The 18,113-nt window shown below is 47.5% G+C and overlaps 1 protein-coding gene across 1 annotated transcript; it reads right to left on the minus strand.

Annotated features, from left to right (window-relative positions):
- Nucleotides 1–17,268, minus strand: LOC119452733 (uncharacterized protein D806_0078-like). Its single transcript, XM_037714687.1, has 6 exons — nucleotides 16,822–17,268; nucleotides 13,984–14,208; nucleotides 10,890–11,261; nucleotides 7,668–7,895; nucleotides 4,477–4,722; nucleotides 1–276 (listed from the first exon to the last, which is right to left on the minus strand). The coding sequence occupies exons 1-6, from the start codon at nucleotides 17,266–17,268 to the stop codon at nucleotides 1–3; spliced, it is 1,794 nt and encodes a 597-aa protein (XP_037570615.1).
- Nucleotides 17,269–18,113: the final 845 nt, after the last annotated feature.

Consider the following 18,113-nt stretch of genomic DNA (forward strand, 5'->3'; position numbering starts at 1 on the left):
CTACGATGGCGGTGGGAAGGCTTGCCGATGTTCGACGCTGCCTCCGGCTGACTGGAGCGCACTCTCGTCGGCGGGCGAGTGGTCCGAGCTATGGGCACGTGGGCTGGACATGCCCGCCGCGACGTTAATGCCATCAGGCGGCGTTAGCGCGCCCTTTTTGGCCTCGGTTCCACCGCCGCCAGAGGCCGCTGCTGTGCAGTCTCTCGGTGGCGCCACGTCGGAACCACTCCGCCGCGGTGGCTGGCTCGACTTGGCTTCGTCTTTCCCTTCCAGTGGCTGGCGTCGGCGGAAAAGAAGAGAGCGTAGTCATTTGCTAAACACTAGATGAAATTGAATCGTGAAACGGCACTTCACGAAACTCCGCGAACAGGGCAGTCGAACCTAAATATAATAAGACCAGGCAAAAGCGAATTGTTCTCTACTAGAGCACGCGAAGCTTCCTGACCGGTACTTGTATTGAGTAACCTGCTCATAACGAACTAACCTTTGGGCACATACAATTCCGCACGTCTGCATGCGGCACCATAAAGCCAACTGCATTGCCGTGAATGCTTCGCTCAGGGGAAAAAAATTATGGGGTTTTACGTGCCAAAACCAGTTCTGATTATGAGGCATGCCGTAGTGGGGGACTCCGGAAATTTGGACCACCTGGGGTTCTTTAACGTGCACCTAAATCTAAGTACACAGGTGTTTTCGCATTTCGCCCCCATCGAAATGCGGCCGCGGTGGCCGGGACTCGATCCCGCGACCTCGTGCTCAGCAGCCCAACACCATAGCCACTGAGCAACCACGGCGGCTTCTTCGCTCAGGGGAATGAGGTTTACAGTTTTGCAGCGAAGCTTTTAAGCTCCAGTGGGTCGGGATTTCTCGTGTGCGCGAGCGCGGACCTCGCTCACACAGCAATGTGGGCCGATCCCGGAGACAGTGCAAAGCAGCGGGAAGCACGCAGTGTGTTGCTTCTCCAAGAGGCATCGCGTGACGTCATCAGGTGGCATCGTCACTCGACGAAGACGTCATCGCGTGACGTCACGTTTGACGTGACTTCGTCGTCTGACTACGTCATCGGGCAATATCGCCCCGTTACGATGCCGTTATTCCCGTATATTCGAATCAGAATCCCAAGCTATCACATCTGCAGCTTGTGTGTAAGTCGTACTTTACGAATTATCTGAAGCAATTTACTTTTCAACGATTGCATTAGTTCAATAAGGCACTTGCGCTTCGCGGATGGCCTAGAGGAATGAGCATGTATGCTGCACTTCCGCACACGTGCGGCCGCGTGACGTACGCACTTCCGGCAACAGCTTCGCTGTGCATTAACTTTCACAGAGTGGAATGGAGGCGGATTTTTTTTTTTTTTTTGTCATGCTCGTAAGCGTGCCGGAAACGTATCAGAAGCCATGCGTAAGCATATCGATGCGCAATCCTATTGAAGTGTTCTTTCTAGTGATCCTGAGAAAATTTTTAAGGCACAGGGAAAAAATTACTGCCTTCTCCGTTGTTTTGTATTGAAAACATTGCAATGTTTCTTTGTTTCTTTTATTCGCTGAAGACAACAAATCTGTATGCAACGAACGCATTCCAAAATTGAAGTTCGCTATACGCGAGTATGGGTTAATCCGTTTAACCGATTTATCAAAATATTTTAAGAGGAAGCTTTCCGATGCCACCTACTGAAGTACATATAAAACGCAGAAACGCTTTTCTGCGATAACCACTGAGCCGACTTCAATGGAAATTGATGGGTTTAAGAGAAAAAGTTTAATTCTAGTGGCTGTAGCAGAATTTTAATTTAGGGCGTGAAATTTTTAAATATTGTCAAGTTAAAAAAACATAAACACGAAGTTTTCAAATTCGTAGTTCTGCACCAAGAAGAGATATCACAGATCTGTCAACTGCATCCTTTACAGCATCCAAAGTGGACAAATCTGGCATATCAATTTATACTTCACGTGAAGTTATTACATTGTTTACAACAGTGCTGTAAAAGTCTTACTCGTATTTTAGTGGCAAGCTTGAAAGTTACGTGTAATACATCAATTTGTCCTCTTTAAATGCACTATTCGATACATTTTACAGAATTGTGATATCATTTTTCATTGCTGAGTTTCGCAGTTGTAAACTTGACAGACTTGTTCTTTGATTATTTCCATTTTCAGAAACTTTTATTAAAATATTGGTGGTCTAAATCCCAAATTCGCTATCAGCAGTCCCTACATTTAGCTTTTTCTTTTAAATGCAGCAATGATGGTTTCATTTACCATTTTCCTAATTAGTTTCTACATCTCAATTTCAACCACAGCCAATGTCTATGCTGTCCATGGCTTCATTGTCTGTTGCCTTTTTACATAGTTCTGATTAAAAAAAATTTAGCCCTTTGGTTCCTCCTCTTCTCATTCATGTTTGAATCGATCGGACAAAACGTGTGATGAAAACCGCATAATATTCCCGTGTATGAAGTTCCTTGATTTTAAAAGCGATGCTATGATAAGTTCAAAATGCTGTGTTTTACATCGCCACCGTGGTAGCGTATTGGTAGCCACAGCTAGACTGACGACAACGGCGCGACCTAGTAGTGGTTTCGGGGAAGGTGTAAATCCAGGCATCATATTTGTATGTTTTGACTTCTAACATATGTTATACGTGTTATGTAACTGTGTGTTCTGTTTTTGCTGCATATGTGCCGTATTTGCCAAGTTTTATGGGTCACCAAGTCAAAACTTGGCGTGATATAATCGGTGTAATTGAGCTCTCTCTCTCTCTCTCTCTCTCTCTGGCGCTCCTAAATGAAACGCATGTAACTCAAAACAAAAATGGCTAACAAAACTGATATAATACACGCCACTCCCAGTTATACCAGTAATTTGGGGATACGGAAGCTGCAACACTCACGTAATGAATGTAAAGATTTGGCGTAAGTTGCAAAAATACAACATAATTGTCTTTTTCAGGATGTTCAAGCATAGTTTGCGAAGTCCTGATCTCCATGTTTAGTGAAGACGGAGCTGTAAACATTCTGGTTGAAGATTTTTTGAACGTTACCTAGTATGCGCAGTGTTCATACTGGCAAACTTGACGCTAAAACACTTCCAATTACCATATTCAGTAGAATTTAGACTTTTTCATCAGATAAAACATTTTTCATTCAAGAATGGGCCGTGGTGGTACAGCGAGAGCATTCCTGTGTTTCACGCCTATTTTATTAAAATAATAAAGCCTCAACCAAGTGTCGATGTTAAAGGAGGCAAGGTTGCGAGGTACGTGGTGGTTTAAATGATTCGACAATAATAAGTTGATTATTTATCTCTATTCTGGCTCTTCTCCATATTCCTTATTCACTCCTTCGGTATCTTATTAGCATTGTATTTCATGCACAATCCCGCAGACCTTACTTTCTTTTTTTTTTTTTTTTCGCGTCGATGCTTGATTGATCTTTTTTTTTTTTCTGGCCAAAAGGTTAGGTGGGCTTTCCCTCAACATGCGTATGTCCACGGCGGTGCACGCTTTACAGGGGTTTATTGCAATTTTGTCATTTTTTGACTAAATTGACGCGAGTTATCCCCGTACCACTATTCTTGCCTATTGTGCGACTAATTGTCGTTTCTTGTCTCGTTGAGACCTACATTTTTGTGCATCTTGCGACTCGCTATTACGCTTTGTAGGCGCAAGAGGGCTGTCCTTTTTTTTTTCCTTCTAAATGTGGTTACCGGATACCCACATCCCAGATATCCCAATTCTTTGTGAACTCACCTAATAAGACCTTGTTTTCAATACATAGGAATTCACACCAACATTAAGCTTCCTGTTAAATGTGAAGCGGTAAAATAGCTAAGGTAATTCATTTCACTCCTTCGTCTGCACTACTCTGCTCTGTTAAGAGATGATGCTTATAATTTATCTGATTAATGTGCAGCGCTATATGGTTACTACATTACGAAACATTGAATTCTAAGCAATGTGCCCAGACATCGTGGTTAATCAGATTCAATCTGAAATCTCATGTTCTCTGGACTTTCATAGCTGACTGTGACTCCACTGCAACATTTATCTTGCGGCTCTCAAGTGTACATGATTGCTTTCGATGGATGTTTGTTGTTGCATTCTTTTTTTTTTCTGATTAGTAACTTTCATCAAACTTGATTTTTATCTTGAAAGAAAAGACGCTGGCCATCAAGGTGTGGTTCCTTAGCATTAGACGTTTCGGCATATTGTGACAGCCTAAACATCGTGCATTATTTGTAAACAGGGCTTCCGTAGGCAAGCCGAAACGTGTAACACATGTTAACCACAGATTTTTTGGTTCGGTGTCGGTCACTTTTTTCTGACATTAATTTGATATCCGATCACAGGACATGTTGTGAAATAAGTAATTTCAATGCGTCCTATCTGCAATGACACCTTTCCTGCACACGCTAGGTAGCAGTAACTAGTTACGTAGATAACTAAACAATGCGATCACTGTTGCCTATAGCTCACCTTTTTCTCCCGGGCAGCCTCAACCTTTGCCACGTCCCCCGGCTTGCCTGTGAGCGTCGCCGCAATCGACGCCGATCTGACCGGGCTCTGGGGACCGGGAATCGACGGAGACTTGTGCCCCTTGGCGTCAGTGTCCGCGACGCCGCCATCTTTGGCCGGAGCAACGGTCACCGTAGGCTTCGCTTCGCCTCCCTGCTCGGTCGGCGCCGAGGCTTTGCGCGTGGGGGTAGTCTCGCCCGAAGGAACCTGGGAAGGCACAGTGAAGGTTTAGTGAGATTGCGGCAGATATCTTGTTCAAGGAGAGGCAAAGAGATCGGCCTTAGCTGTTACGCTTTACCCTGCCTAGAATGTCCTTGGTACCACAAACATACTCGGAAATTGATATCAAAAGACAACCCTAGAAGAAGCATTAAAATGATCTCTTTGAGCCCTCTAAAACGCGGCGGAGGGTGCAAAACCTAACAGCGTTTCCGCAAATGAACATCCATACGTCTTTCGAAACGGCCTTGATTTCACCACAAATGTTCCGAAATTTAAATATGAAAGCACACATTGTGCCTCGAAGAAACTCCAAGCGGAATAGGTACAACAGGAACAATGTAACTGATGCAGGGCTTCTGACGTATTGCTTCTATGTATTGCTTCTCGGGTGTACTTCTACGATGTCATTTTTGTTACTGCTCGCAGGCTGAAACTTGACGCGACTACCTTTTATGGGTCGTTTCATTCAGTCTAGCAACATCATCGAGTAATTGTGCGAAATAAACTTATGCTCTTTTTTGCATGCCGTTATACCTAGGTTGTACATTATGGCACAATCCGGTGGAAATCAATTTACGGTATCTCATGTTTGTCGCCCCGGAGCTGAACCGGAAATAAATTGCTTTCGCTGAAGGGGAGCAGCCGCCGAAAAAAAAATTCCGTCCGGCTGATTTGCCTGATTTGCCACGTCAGTTCAGCTGCAGCATGCGTGGTTTTAGAAAACAAAAAAAAAAAAAACCTATGACTGACAATTTCGGAATTCCCGAAAGAACGAAAAGACATAGTTTTTCTGGATTGTCGACGTGTGTCTGTGCTGATGCTTACCAAAGTCTTTGAGCACAAAGCCGAGGAGGTGTTGATCCGTTAACAAGTTTAAGTTTGCATAAGGTTTGACAGGAAAGAAGCATAGCGGCCGCCCCTAGTGAGACGTTGGAGAAGCATCCACGGTAAATACATCACAGCGTGTGCACGTGACCTTTTGATTCTGTTGGATCCCGCTTGTCGACCGACGGGGGACGGTGTCAAAGGGGGAAAAACACATTGAAACAAAAGCTGGACACCTGTGTCAAAAACAGGGTTTTTGTCATTGCCCTTGAAAGTTCGGCTAGATGGCTGAGAGCACGGACGATCAAGTTCTAAACAAAGTTTGTTTCTTACTTGAAAAAGTATTTCTTGCGTATAGGCCTTTCACAGCAAGCAGTTTGCGCAGCGTGCACAAGGGAGCGCTACAGGCCCGCCGCCATTGAATGCCTTCCGAAACGAGAGCAAGCAGGCATCAGTCGCCACCCGCCACTACATCAACGTTACGCCGAGAGCCCGGTAATCACTTTGTAACATTCATATAAAATGTGGAAGAGCAGAAGGAAGGCGTGGTCGGAGCCGGTCGCAAACAGGCATCTACTGAGCGCGCACACACGCTTATTCCTGAACGAAGATATCATAAATACAGTTAACGAAGACAACAGGCACACAGCCGTAACAGCCCTACAAGTATACCACCGCATAGACTAGAATACAGAGAGTACAAGCAAACATCAGGCTGCTACATTCGGTGTTTCAGCCGGTTAGCTTGCGCACCATCGAGATTGAAGCGCTGACAGAATGGATAAATGACAGGAATACTTAAGCTGCCTCTGCAATCTTTGGCCAAAATCTTACGCCATCTCAATGGTCGCAGTGGTGGCCGAAATAGCTGCTGTCTGAGCCATGCTTGGGGCCGCGGTGACCATTGTAAACAAGCTAGCAAGCGCCAATCAGAAGGCGCTCAATGGTGGGCGCGGTCACGAGAGCTAATATGGCGGCGCCCATGGCTATGTTGTTGTAAAAAGGTCCATATGGGCAACTTGCACTGCGACTTCAGGCATCAATCTGCGTATGTCATAAAGTGGCTATGTGTAAAGACATATACATCCTCATACCGTATTGGTGAAGCAGCACACTGACCAGGACAAAGTGGAAAGACATAAGAATACACGACAATCGCTGCACTCGCAACTAATTATTTTAGAACGAACACTTCAACTTTATACCGCGCAGCCTACGACGTCAAAGATGTGCAAGGCACGATTAACAGCACCTTCAAAAACACATACCCGCGCACACTCGGGTGTCTAAGACAGGCAACGGATCTAACACACTGTGCAATCCTATATATTAATCGTTGTACTACTAGCACATCTATATTTACAAATTTATTCAAGTGGCCTTACAAAAAGGCGACCACACTATGGCTCAGAAGAACAGATGGTTGGCTTATACAACCCTCTTTGCTCTTGTAAATGTGAAAGGTTTCCACTAATTCCCTAGTCAGCTGATTCTTATGGTGCGGAAGAATTGTAGTGTCATCGTAAAGCGTTGAGGCACCCATGCTGTGTTCAATGCCATTTAATGTGGGAATGAATTTTACCCCTCAGTGACCTTTTGTGTTCCATAAGTCTTGTGTTCACACACCATCCCGCTTGGCCGATATATACGTACTTTTCCACAAGATATGGGTGAACAGTACACTACGGACGATCCACTGAATAGGACTACCCCTGCAGCTGCAAAACCGATCGTCCAAGATGGGTCTTTTAAGGACAGACACCAACAGAATGCGTGATGGTCAGTAACAATACAAAAGGACCGGCCATACAGTTGGGACGGAATTTCGCAACCGGACAGACAAGAGCCAGACACTCACTCTCGGTAATGGATCGCTCTGACGGTGACATAAGTCGACTGGCGAACGCAGTAACCCTGTCACGACCACGTAACAATATCTATCAGACTTTCTATGTAATATAATTTATGTGCCTGCGTAATCAAATTGAATCGATCTATCTAACGCATCCGGGGTATATCAATGAGAAAGGTGAAGTAACAACTCGGTATTCAACACATTCAGAGACCATCTGACAAAAATCAAGGTCCATAGGCATAGGCCTAACCTGGACCATATCGACCCCGGTGGACAGCGACTCGAGGATGCTGGTCGTCTGCGCCCTGACGGCTTGGCTCACGGCCACCGAGGCCCTGCGGGCGGCGTTCACGAAGCGGCGTCCAGGGGACAAAGTGCCTTCTGCCGGGTGGTCAGCGGTCCCAGTACCGCGCCGATCCTTGTCATACGGCGGTTCCTCGCTTTTTTCGATTGTCTTGCGTTCGTTGAGGGCCTGTGTCTGTTGAGATAACGAGAACTCATTTAAACAACGCAGCTCACCTTTGAAGGTGCGTTAATTACCGTAGATGATAATTCGATAAGAGGCAAGAAAACTGGAGGGTATTCACGTGTGAGAAAAGACGGCTTATTAGCTAGGAGTATGGAGAACTTATAAAGTATCTCCACGGGCTTCCGTGGGGGAATTGATCTTCGCGCAGTGACTTTCGCGAGAAAGCTGTCTCAGCTCCTAATGAAGTCTTTTTTTTTTCATTTTTAAGGGCACCGATATATTGAAGGAGTAGTGAAGTGTTAGCAAGTAAAGCTAAAGGTCATCTAATGGGTAATTCCGTTGATAACCTCATTAGATACACAATGAGCTTGGTCGAGTTCTAATACATCTGTATGTTTTGACGAACTACTTATCCATGTGCCCGTTATCCACCCCTACACGTTATAAGAAGTTCGGCGGAGTAATTCCCGGCATCCTCTTGCAAAACTAAATCCCCTCGTAACTACGTCTATTCTCTTCCTCTTGTGGTAAATATACGAAATGATAGAATACTAATCCAATAGCGCTCGCTAATCTAGCTGTATTTGAGTGTAGGTTTCACTGTTCGGAAGTTGTGGAATATTTGTTTTTGTTCGACTAGAAGGAATGAAAGCACTTGTTCGTTTAGACCGACAGAGAGTTAGTTTGTAGGGATTCAGGTTAGAAAAAAGTTAGTCGCACAGACACGGACACAAGGAGAGGGAAACGGCGTTTGCGTTTTCCATTGCCCCTATCTTGTCTCTGTGTCTGCACGCCTATCTTTTTTCAAAAACTTATTGGTGCCTCAGTGGAGAAAGATCAGTGCATATGGTGACAGTTGGTGGCAGGACAGATAAATTACAAATGGTGACAGATCAGTGACAAATGGTGACAGATCAGTGCGAATGGTGACAGATCAGTGCGAATGGTGACAGTTGGTTACAGATCAGTGACAAATGGTGACAGATCAGTGCAAATGGTGACAGTTGGCGATAGACCAGTGACAAATGGTGACAGATCAGTGCAAATGGCGAGAGTTGGTGACAGATCAGTGACAAATGGTGGCAGATCAGTGCCAATGGTGAGGTATGTATCAGCTGCAGGAGAGCCGCGGTTTCTTCGTTACTTAGCAGAAGCACCTGTTTCTGAGTAGATAGCCTGCGCTGAATAACTTCCACAGGTTCATTAGGAATACCTCGCTTCCTGGCGGACTACGAATTTACTGTCTCTGTTTAGGCAAAGCGCATTCTGTTCCAATATAACTATGTCTGCATGGCTTTAATATAGTGCGGGGTGCTCAAGTATCACCCCAATTTCACTCAACGAACACAACGTTTTACGCGCATCTGGAGAGGCGCAGATCCCTTGTTCTATTGCTTTAATGCAGTGTTGCAAAGATAACGAAGAACAGTTGTCATTTGCAAACTCAATTCACCGGACGTTAGTTAAGAGCGACATTACATGCGTGTATCAGGTTATACAAATAAGCATTTCGTTTTCTTTTCTTTTTTTTTTACTAAATAGACTCCAGGCATATTTTTACGCTTCATTTTGCTTAGACATGGGAAAATATCCGGTACTCGATTCGGTATTTGAAGGTCGTTTTTCTCAAATATTTGTGATCGATTCCGAGATTTCACTGTTCTAGCGTTTCCCACCCTTCGAATAAAACTGCACCCGACAAAACTTACAACGCGAACTTCAGGTTTTCCTAACAAATGGTGCCACTGACGTACAGTTAGCGTCAAAACTTCAACGTCCACAAGACCTAAAAAAACGCTGAATATTGCCGCAGCTTCGGCATACCTGGTATAGAGATTTCCAGGGTGTAGTAGTACGTACGAACCACGAAGTGTTCGAAGGATGTGGGTTTGGATCCCACCGGCGCCATTATGTTTCTTTTGTGCACTTTCATTTCCAATGACATTATCGATTCAATCAATTAAAACATTAAACATTTGTTACTATGCTTTCCTTTACCAGCTGTTGACTTCAAGTGGCTGGGACTAAACAAAATCCGGCTCCTCAGTTTCCCCCTTTCGTCTCGTTTACTACGTTGTATCACATGGTTTTACTCGGTATGGCCACAAATTGCGCGAAAACAAAATTTTTTCTCAGGTCCCTCTGTCCGTAAACTTTTGACTCAGACCGTACGTTCCCTTGATCTTGAGTGGCCAATTCGGGTGCACGTTGACGAACATGCGCTAGTGAGAACGCAGCTGTTATCACCGTGGCGAAGTTGTGGCGACGCATGGTGCTGCCATCTAGCACACATTCGACGAATGACGGCCTTTGTCTCGAAAACATTGGTGCGTGCACTTACGTCTTTTTCCGGATTTCTTGTTTGCTTTTGCGTTAACTATAGGGGCTTATCAGGCGAGAGACTTCATATAATATGAAATAAATCAGTGTGAATATCATTTATATCTTGTTATGAAAAGGAAGATGTGCTGAAGCAAAATTCAGCGTGATTACATATCTTGGAGGCAGATGTGACACACCGCAAGCTTCAGACAAATAGCTTTACTGCACTGCGCAAGTTATAGCATTTGCGTTGCACATTGAAGACTTTTGTCCAAAGCCTCCTGTTTGTCATATGTGCCTCCAAGGTGCGTAATAAGGCTAAATCTTGCTTTTGCACGTCTTCCTTTTAACAGCCAGATATACTTAGTTTACGCAAACATATACAAATACACAGAGACGGACGGATGGACACAGACTGACAAACAGACAGACTGACTGACACAGATTGACAGACAGGCAGGCCAGACCAGACCAGACCAGACCAGGCCCGACCAGACCAGACAGACAAGACCAGACAGAATTCGACCGACCGTCAATCCGTCTGTGTCTGTCTTAACTGTATCAATCTGCGTAAGCCCGTCAGAAGTGACTGTTTCAACAAAACATCGTCCCGGACTCGCATTCGGCGTATTCGGAGACACTTTCGGCACCGCAAAATACGGAAAAGCCGGTAACCCTCACATTAGCCGCTTCGGAACCGGTTGACAGGGCCTCCAACATATTGGTTGTCTGTTGTTTGGCGGCCCAGCTCACGCCCATCGAAGGCTTGCGGGCCGCATTCGTGAGGCGTCGACCAGGAGAATGGGCGCCCTCTGGCGAGTCGTTAGCGGACTCCCCGCCGAAGCGAACCCTGTCGGGCTGCGGCCCCTCGGCTTGAGATGTTTTGTGATCCGCGAAGGCCTGCGCCGAAGGCTTGCGGGCCTCGTTCGCGAAACGAAGACCAGGCGAGTGGGCGCCCTCTGGTGAGTCGTTAATGGACTCCCCGGCGATGCGAAGCCTGTCTGGCTGCGGCTCCCTGGTTGGACTTGTTTTGCGATCCACAAAGGCCCGCGCCTGCGAGATAATTGAACTGATCTAAACGGTGCTGCATACAGTACAAGGTACGCTGATAACTACGGAATAGTAGCATTTGGTGAAAAGGCAAGAAAGCAAATGAGTTATACTTGTGGCCAAAAAAAAAAAATAACAGAACAAGAAACTCGCAGGTTGCTGTGTTTCTCCTGGGTGACTCCGCAATGCAATAGTGTGACCTCGTGGTTCGCTCTCTATGCACCGACATCCCCATCACCTTCTTCCTCGGTCCAAGGTCACCCGTCAACTGTGCGTCTGACCTGATTCTATCCACTTCTTGACCCTTGAACTTGCAGCGGCCTCAACAGCGTCCGCTCGCAATGCGCTCTGCGAGAGATGACGATCTACCGGTTACGAGTTCCTCGAACGACTGAACCGCAGATTTTCCTGTAATACTTACTAAAGAGAACTATGATTCTGCTACCCTTCAGCTACAATGCAGTATTGGTTAGTACAAGGGTTTGTTGCGTACCACATATTCGTGAATTTCCAGGTACGCATGGTTTTCTGAACACAGCAAGACAATTAGTCTCAGCGCGCAAGTGTAATCACTGCAAATTGTTGCAATTATAACAATACGTATAGTTGAAAATGATCAATTTGTAAATTAACAAAGCTGTTCTAAGCCAAGAGAACAACGTTTAAGCAAATCCAGGCATTGTGAAAAATCCCCAATGAGAGCTGAACCACCATGCTTGCAGTTCGCGTACAAAGACAAGAGTCCCCTCTAGTAATAGTGCTTTTTTTAATTTAACCTTGCTTTTGCGTGTCCTCGGAGATCATCGCATCATTTCTATCTCGCAGGCAACGCTACTCGGCACGCGGCATTTCGGCGACTGACGAAGCTTCGGCGCAGCGTTCCTTTTAAGCACGTCGGATGCATCAACAGGTTGGCCCCGCTTGATGCAATAGTAAGTGTTTGTTAATTCATTTAAATATTAGGGCAAATGAAAGGACACCCGACCCCCCTGTATACAAGGAAATTAGAGGGAGAGATGATAGCATAAAATGTATACTGTGCAACCAGGGGAAAGACTAGTCATGAAACCGCATAAATGGTTTGTCACTTGGATGAATCGTTCACCTTAGTTTGCATGTATGGCGCTGCCGACAGGGATTGTTATGCGCTCTGCACGCCGTCGCATAAGCACTGTTTGTGGAGGAGCGAGGGCACGAGCCCAGGCTGCTTTGCGGACATGTTCCCCAACACGCCATGGCCCCACTTCCGTGTTCACTTGCTCGGCTGCCGCAACCTACCAAGTATTACGCAATCATTCGCCATCATTGTACTGTAGTGCACTTCTCCTCACTGCTATAGAAGCCCTTTCCAGGTGCTCCGCCGCATATGCTCAAAGCGTTTGCCGGCGACTCCCGACTAAGCCTTTGTTCTATCCAGCTAGACTAGAATCTGTCTGTTAATCTATCAACGCATGCGGGACACATTATCTCGGTAGAACAGGCCCACACACCGACTGCTGCCCCACTTGCCCGGGCTCCAATTACGTACGAAATCATCCCAGTCGCTCCCAGGATGCGTTGTGCCATGTCGCGCTCCTCAAGCCTTATTACTCTCCCCTAACATCGATATTTAGACGAGCCGTGGGACGGCGCTTCTGCCGCCAGGGATAACGCTATAGTTTACATGCGTATTGCGTGCTGCCCATGGGAGTCGCGCTGTCGGCTGAACTGGTCAGCGCTGCAATTGCGTTCTATACAGGGTGTCCCAGCTATCACGCAGCACGATTTTAAAAAAGAAGAACAGCGTTACGCGAAGCAATTAAACCTAGTGCGTATTGTTTTCGGTACACTGTAGTAGCCGCGATTAATTTTTTTCGTTACTGAGATTTAATTAGCTAACTGTAATTAATTATCTAACACGAAAAGTACTGTCCTAATTGTCAAAGTGTCAATGAGAAAATTGTAGAGCAACATGAAAAACTCCCGATACAGCTTTTTGTTGCTCAATACGTACTACATAAAAGTGTTTTTTCGAGCGTGAAAGAAGCCCGCGAATATACGCAAAGTGCCTTGAGGGACCAGTCGCGCGGCAATTCTGCGTGTATTCGCGGGCTCCTTTCGCACTCGGAAAAACACATTTTATCTTGCTGCGTGATAGCTGGGACACCCTGTATATAACTTGCAAATAGTAATCAGTATAATTATACCTGGTTCGCGCAACGCTTGGGTAAACGATGCTGAGCTATGAATGAGAAAGGTGAAGTGACAACTCTGTGTTCAGCACAAGCGCCCTAGGTCCCCACGGTCCGTATAGGACCCAAGGGGGTTTAATAAATCATGAGCGATTGCATTCTGTGAAGTTGGATGACCAGCGAAGCTGTTTAGCACACGGCACAGAGATGACACAGCATTTTGAGCAAAGGTACGAACATATTTATTGTCCCGGTCGGTGGCGATCGTGACGATAGGTACGCACACACATTCTCATATCACCTCTGGTATTAAACGTGTCCGTCAGGTAAGATCAATGGCTCATACCTCCGTAAATAAAATAAAAAATTAACGGGGCCTCCCCATTACGACGACAGATGAGAAGTGAAATTCTCCGCTGGAATGATGAGCGGCAATGGAGCCAGCTGTGGAAGCTGATTGCTGATGATGATAGTTTTTGTTGACGGACACGAAAAATGCGCGGAACCCTGGCCATAAGCAGCTACGCTGTAAAACGAATTGGTAGGATACTAACCGGGACTGCTTCACCACCGGTGGACAGGGACTCGAGGATAGTGGTCGTCTGAAGCTTGACGGCGCGACTCACGGCTACCGAAGCCCTGCGGGCGGCGTTCGCGAAGCGGCGCCCGGGCGACGCGGCGCCTTCTTCCGCCATCTCGGGGGACGCCGTGCCGCTGCGAGGCTTGTAGGGCGGCGGCTCCTCGGTTTCGGGTTTCTTGTGATCCTCGACGGCCTGTGTCTGTGTGAGTAATGACACAGAATAGAATTCGACAGGAAGCAAACGCAGCTCGCGTCGCTGCAACGCGGGCGGCGTCGCTTGACGCGTTTCGACCATGCATGGACGCGAAGTGTAGAAATACGAGACCACCGCTTGCGCTGACTCAGTCCGACGAACGCCGTAGGCGCGCTTGCTGCTTTCGCCGTTAGCGAGTTGTTTTCTTGCTTTAGGGCACCCCCAAGTTCGCCCAATAAACTCTCTTTAAGTTTACCGGCGACGCAGTGTCTCTTTCTTTCTGCTTGCGTGCCAGGCAGCTCACCGTCACCTACGTGGCAATGCGCACATGTATATTGTTACGAGACTGCGCGCAATTGGACAAAGATGACGTTAACCATTTGGGTGAAGAAGACGACGATTGAAGAGATTGTCTTTCCGCCATCTTGGCAGTGCTACAGCTCACTGTAGATATTTTGTAAATATATTTACAAAATGGGCGTGCATATCGATGGGGGCAAAATGCGTAAACACCCGTGTACTTAGATTTAGGTGCACGTTACAGAACCCCTGGTGGTCCTAATTCTCGGTGTCCCCTACTACGGCGTGCCTCATAATCAGATCGTTGTTTTGGAACGTAAAACTCCATATTTTTTATGTAAATGTGCGCGCGCGCACGTGTGTGTGTGTTGCGTTGCTACCCTTGAAAGCGGCAATGGGCATTCTTTGAAGCATCCCTTCACAACCTGCCTTCACCAGCGCCCGCCCAGACGATAACGGGGCCCGGCGCCGATTATTGACAGGCAAAATAAGAATGCCCCCTTTCTGGCCACCGCAATCACTGCATTCTGTGGAAGCGGTAATGACAGTCTAGGCTAGGCTTCTCGACTCGCTAAAAGCTCGTCGTCATGGAAATCACGCTGATTGATGCAAGGGGCCAACGTCGACGACATCCGTGGCAACACCATCGACTTCAGATTCCTAATTGCGTCGTGGTTGTGTCGCATGCGGGGACAATCGCGCAACGTCAGAGGCGGAGTTCATCAAGTTGGTGCGACATCATGGGAGAAATGCCGCGAACACTTCGACCCTTCTGATTGGTCGAGACAGAGTAATGGAATTCCCTCCTCTAGTGACCTAGGGAAAACGATGCCTTAACGACCAAGGGCGCTATAGCGTAAAATGATTCCAAACTGTTTTTATTCCAATTTCTGCAATCAACCTCCACGATTGGTCAAAACATTTTCGGGCCCCTCCCAACTTCGTCTGTCTGTCACGCGATGCCACGAAAACCGCGATAGCGATCCCCATCTGATATAACGTGTACACACTGATTATGCATGATTAAACCGCGCAAAAGAAAAGTAATCATTCCTGATTCGACGCCTTTTTTTCGAGCCCTCTGCTTGTTGGTCCAATGTTTTCTGGCTACGCCCACTTCGCCTGTCTGTCACGCGACCTCACAAAACTGCGAAAACTCACCACGTGAAAGTGATCGGTACGCGAAAACAAATGCATTAATATGCCGAACAAAACTGAATTTTTTTTTCCTGAATAGCCACAGACTGCCCCGTTCCGAAAGGAATAGAAGATGGCTGCCCGCTGATCGCTCAGGCCCTCGCTATACTCGCACCTGACCATGAGCATGTATTTATTTGCGCATGATAAACCTTTTTGCGTGGCAGTAAAAGGTTATCGAGCCCTTGTGGCATGCATAAGACATCGCTCTGCCAACTGTTACTTGCTGAGGTTCCGTTGTAGCGGCATTCTTATCACTCCGTTGCACGCCGCCGCGATTTTCGACCAGCCACCGCAAGCTAAGTAAGGCGAAGCGGACCAATCGGAGAAGCCGGCACCACCCTCTTCATGCGGTTATCTATTTGCACTGTGCTGGCTCGGCCCCATCGAAACCCTCTCCACTAGAGCGTGCTCCTCGCCTCTTGTCAGCCAATTAGATAAGAAAAACCGCTGAGTGTAGACAACGTTATTGGTTTTGAACGCGAGCAAAGGTGAACGAGGAGAGTGTTTGATTGGGTTGTTCAGACAACGCTGCGGGTCACTGTCCGATGCTTGCGTCGGTGGTTACATGAATTTGGCGTCAGGAGTTTGGAATCAAAACAGTTTGGAATCATTTTACGTTATAGCGCCCCAAATCTCGGACGTGTCTGCAGTATGTTCGTACATTAGGTGTGCTCAGACATGTATTGCGATCAGACACGTAATGTGCTCCGATATGGAGTGTACCCCCGTATCCATAGAGCCAGTGGCAAGTTATAAATATATAAAATAAGTGTACTCGTTTTCCTCAAGCTCCCGACCCCATCTCCTCACCAACAAGCAGCTCTCGGTAATAGAGACGGACGATGGCGTGGGTCCACTTATCGCGTAGTTTGACGGCCCAGTATAGCTCAGGCTAGCTACCACGTTCTTAGGCGCCCAAGCGGCGTAGGAAAGCGACCCTCTGGCAAGCAGCCTGTGTCCGTACCACGAACCCAAAACCGGATCACGACAGTACGTACATACGCATCCGGAACATAAGGCTGTCCGAACACGGTCAAAGTCGTGACTCCCGATTCAACGCATTCCTGGACACCTTCGCAAAAAAAAAAAAAATAAGAAGACTGTCGGGGTAGCCCTTACCTGAACCCCTTCTGGACCAGAGGACAGGGCCTCCAGCATGTTGGCCGTCTGCTCTCTGACGGCTCGACTCACGGCCACTGAAGCCCTGCGGGCGGCATTCGTAAAGCGGCGTCCGGGAGACATGGCGCCGTCCGCCAGCGGCTCGACGGATGATCCGCCGCTGCGAGGCTTGTCGGACGTCACCTCAGCCGTCGGCTCGGTCGTCTTATGATCCGAGAGGAACTGTGGCTGCGTAATCGGCGCGGCGTCTCCCGTCCTGGTCGGCTGCTGCAGATGCGGGACCTGAGCGACCCCGCTCGGGGCCTCGCCGTCTACGGACGCCTTCTGGCCGGAAGGTGCCGGGCAGTACTTGCGCATCAGCACCCAGATCACCACGAACAGCACAATGGCGGCCAACAGGATTACGACCATCGTGAGAACCTCGCTGTACGGGTCCGTGGTAGTCATATCTCTCGGAGACCGGCTAGAGTTTGCGTTAGGACACGTAGGAAATGCCTACGCGTGTCTACGTTCTTCTCGGCAGCGAAGTAGATGGCAGCGAAAGCGCTAGTCTCAAGCGCGTGCAGCAACCGCCGTTTCTTCTTCTTCTTTAAGATTTTTTAAGGTCAGAAGTATTCTTGTCTTTTTTCTTTACTGGCGCTACCAATCATCGCCTATTGCATTATTATACGTGCGTTAGCTTGAGCAAACAAGCATTCATTTTGCCGATATACGGCGTCACGGGATACAAAGATTTTGCTTGGGTACTCGCCAAAGAATACTTACGCATTAATAACACGTACCTCCGAGGGGGGATTGGCCAAGGTTTATTCTGAAAACTAGGATAGCTATCGAAAAAAAAAACGTGGGCAGGTTGCACTAGTGGTGCAAAGCTGGAGTAAACAGCGGAGCTGGTGATCGACTTAGCTTCTTCCAGGTTTTACTGGGCATATGGCTAAGTTTTGGTAGGAAATGCTAAGTGCCGCCAGACACGGTCTTCCGAATCGGCTCGCCGCCGACGCGCAGATTCTCGCTTGGCCACGTGACGCGCTTCAAGATGAGCGGCTTCAGGTGTCCGGTTCTTCTTTTGTTGCCCCATGTCAAGGCGACATGTACTCGCCACAGAGTCAACGAGAGTTCTGCCACCATCGCGGCGGCTCCGAGCTTTATATCGCCGGTGACGTCACGGCCAAGCTGCGCCTCCACACTTGCCGGGGCGTGGTGGTCGAAACCTGCCGAGCCGCCGCCCGAGGCGCCTGCCGTATACAGTCACGGACACTGCGCGCGTTCGGCGTGAACACGGGGAAATGGGG

This window comes from Dermacentor silvarum, chromosome 5, assembly GCF_013339745.2.
Source record: "Dermacentor silvarum isolate Dsil-2018 chromosome 5, BIME_Dsil_1.4, whole genome shotgun sequence".
NCBI lineage: Eukaryota > Metazoa > Arthropoda > Arachnida > Ixodida > Ixodidae > Dermacentor > Dermacentor silvarum.

What these genes read in the sequence shown, in the direction of transcription:
- LOC119452733 (XM_037714687.1), bottom strand. Translation starts at nt 17,268, where the DNA reads ATGACTACCACGGACCCGTACAGCGAGGTTCTCACGATGGTCGTAATC. An exon ending in CCGGTGGTGAAGCAGTCCCG is followed by an intron (nt 11,262 to 13,983) that starts GTTAGTATCCTA and finishes ATTATCTCGCAG; the next exon opens with GCGCGGGCCTTTGTGGATCG. An exon ending in AGGCTGCCCGGGAGAAAAAG is followed by an intron (nt 277 to 4,476) that starts GTGAGCTATAGG and finishes CGCCGACGCCAG; the next exon opens with CCACTGGAAGGGAAAGACGA.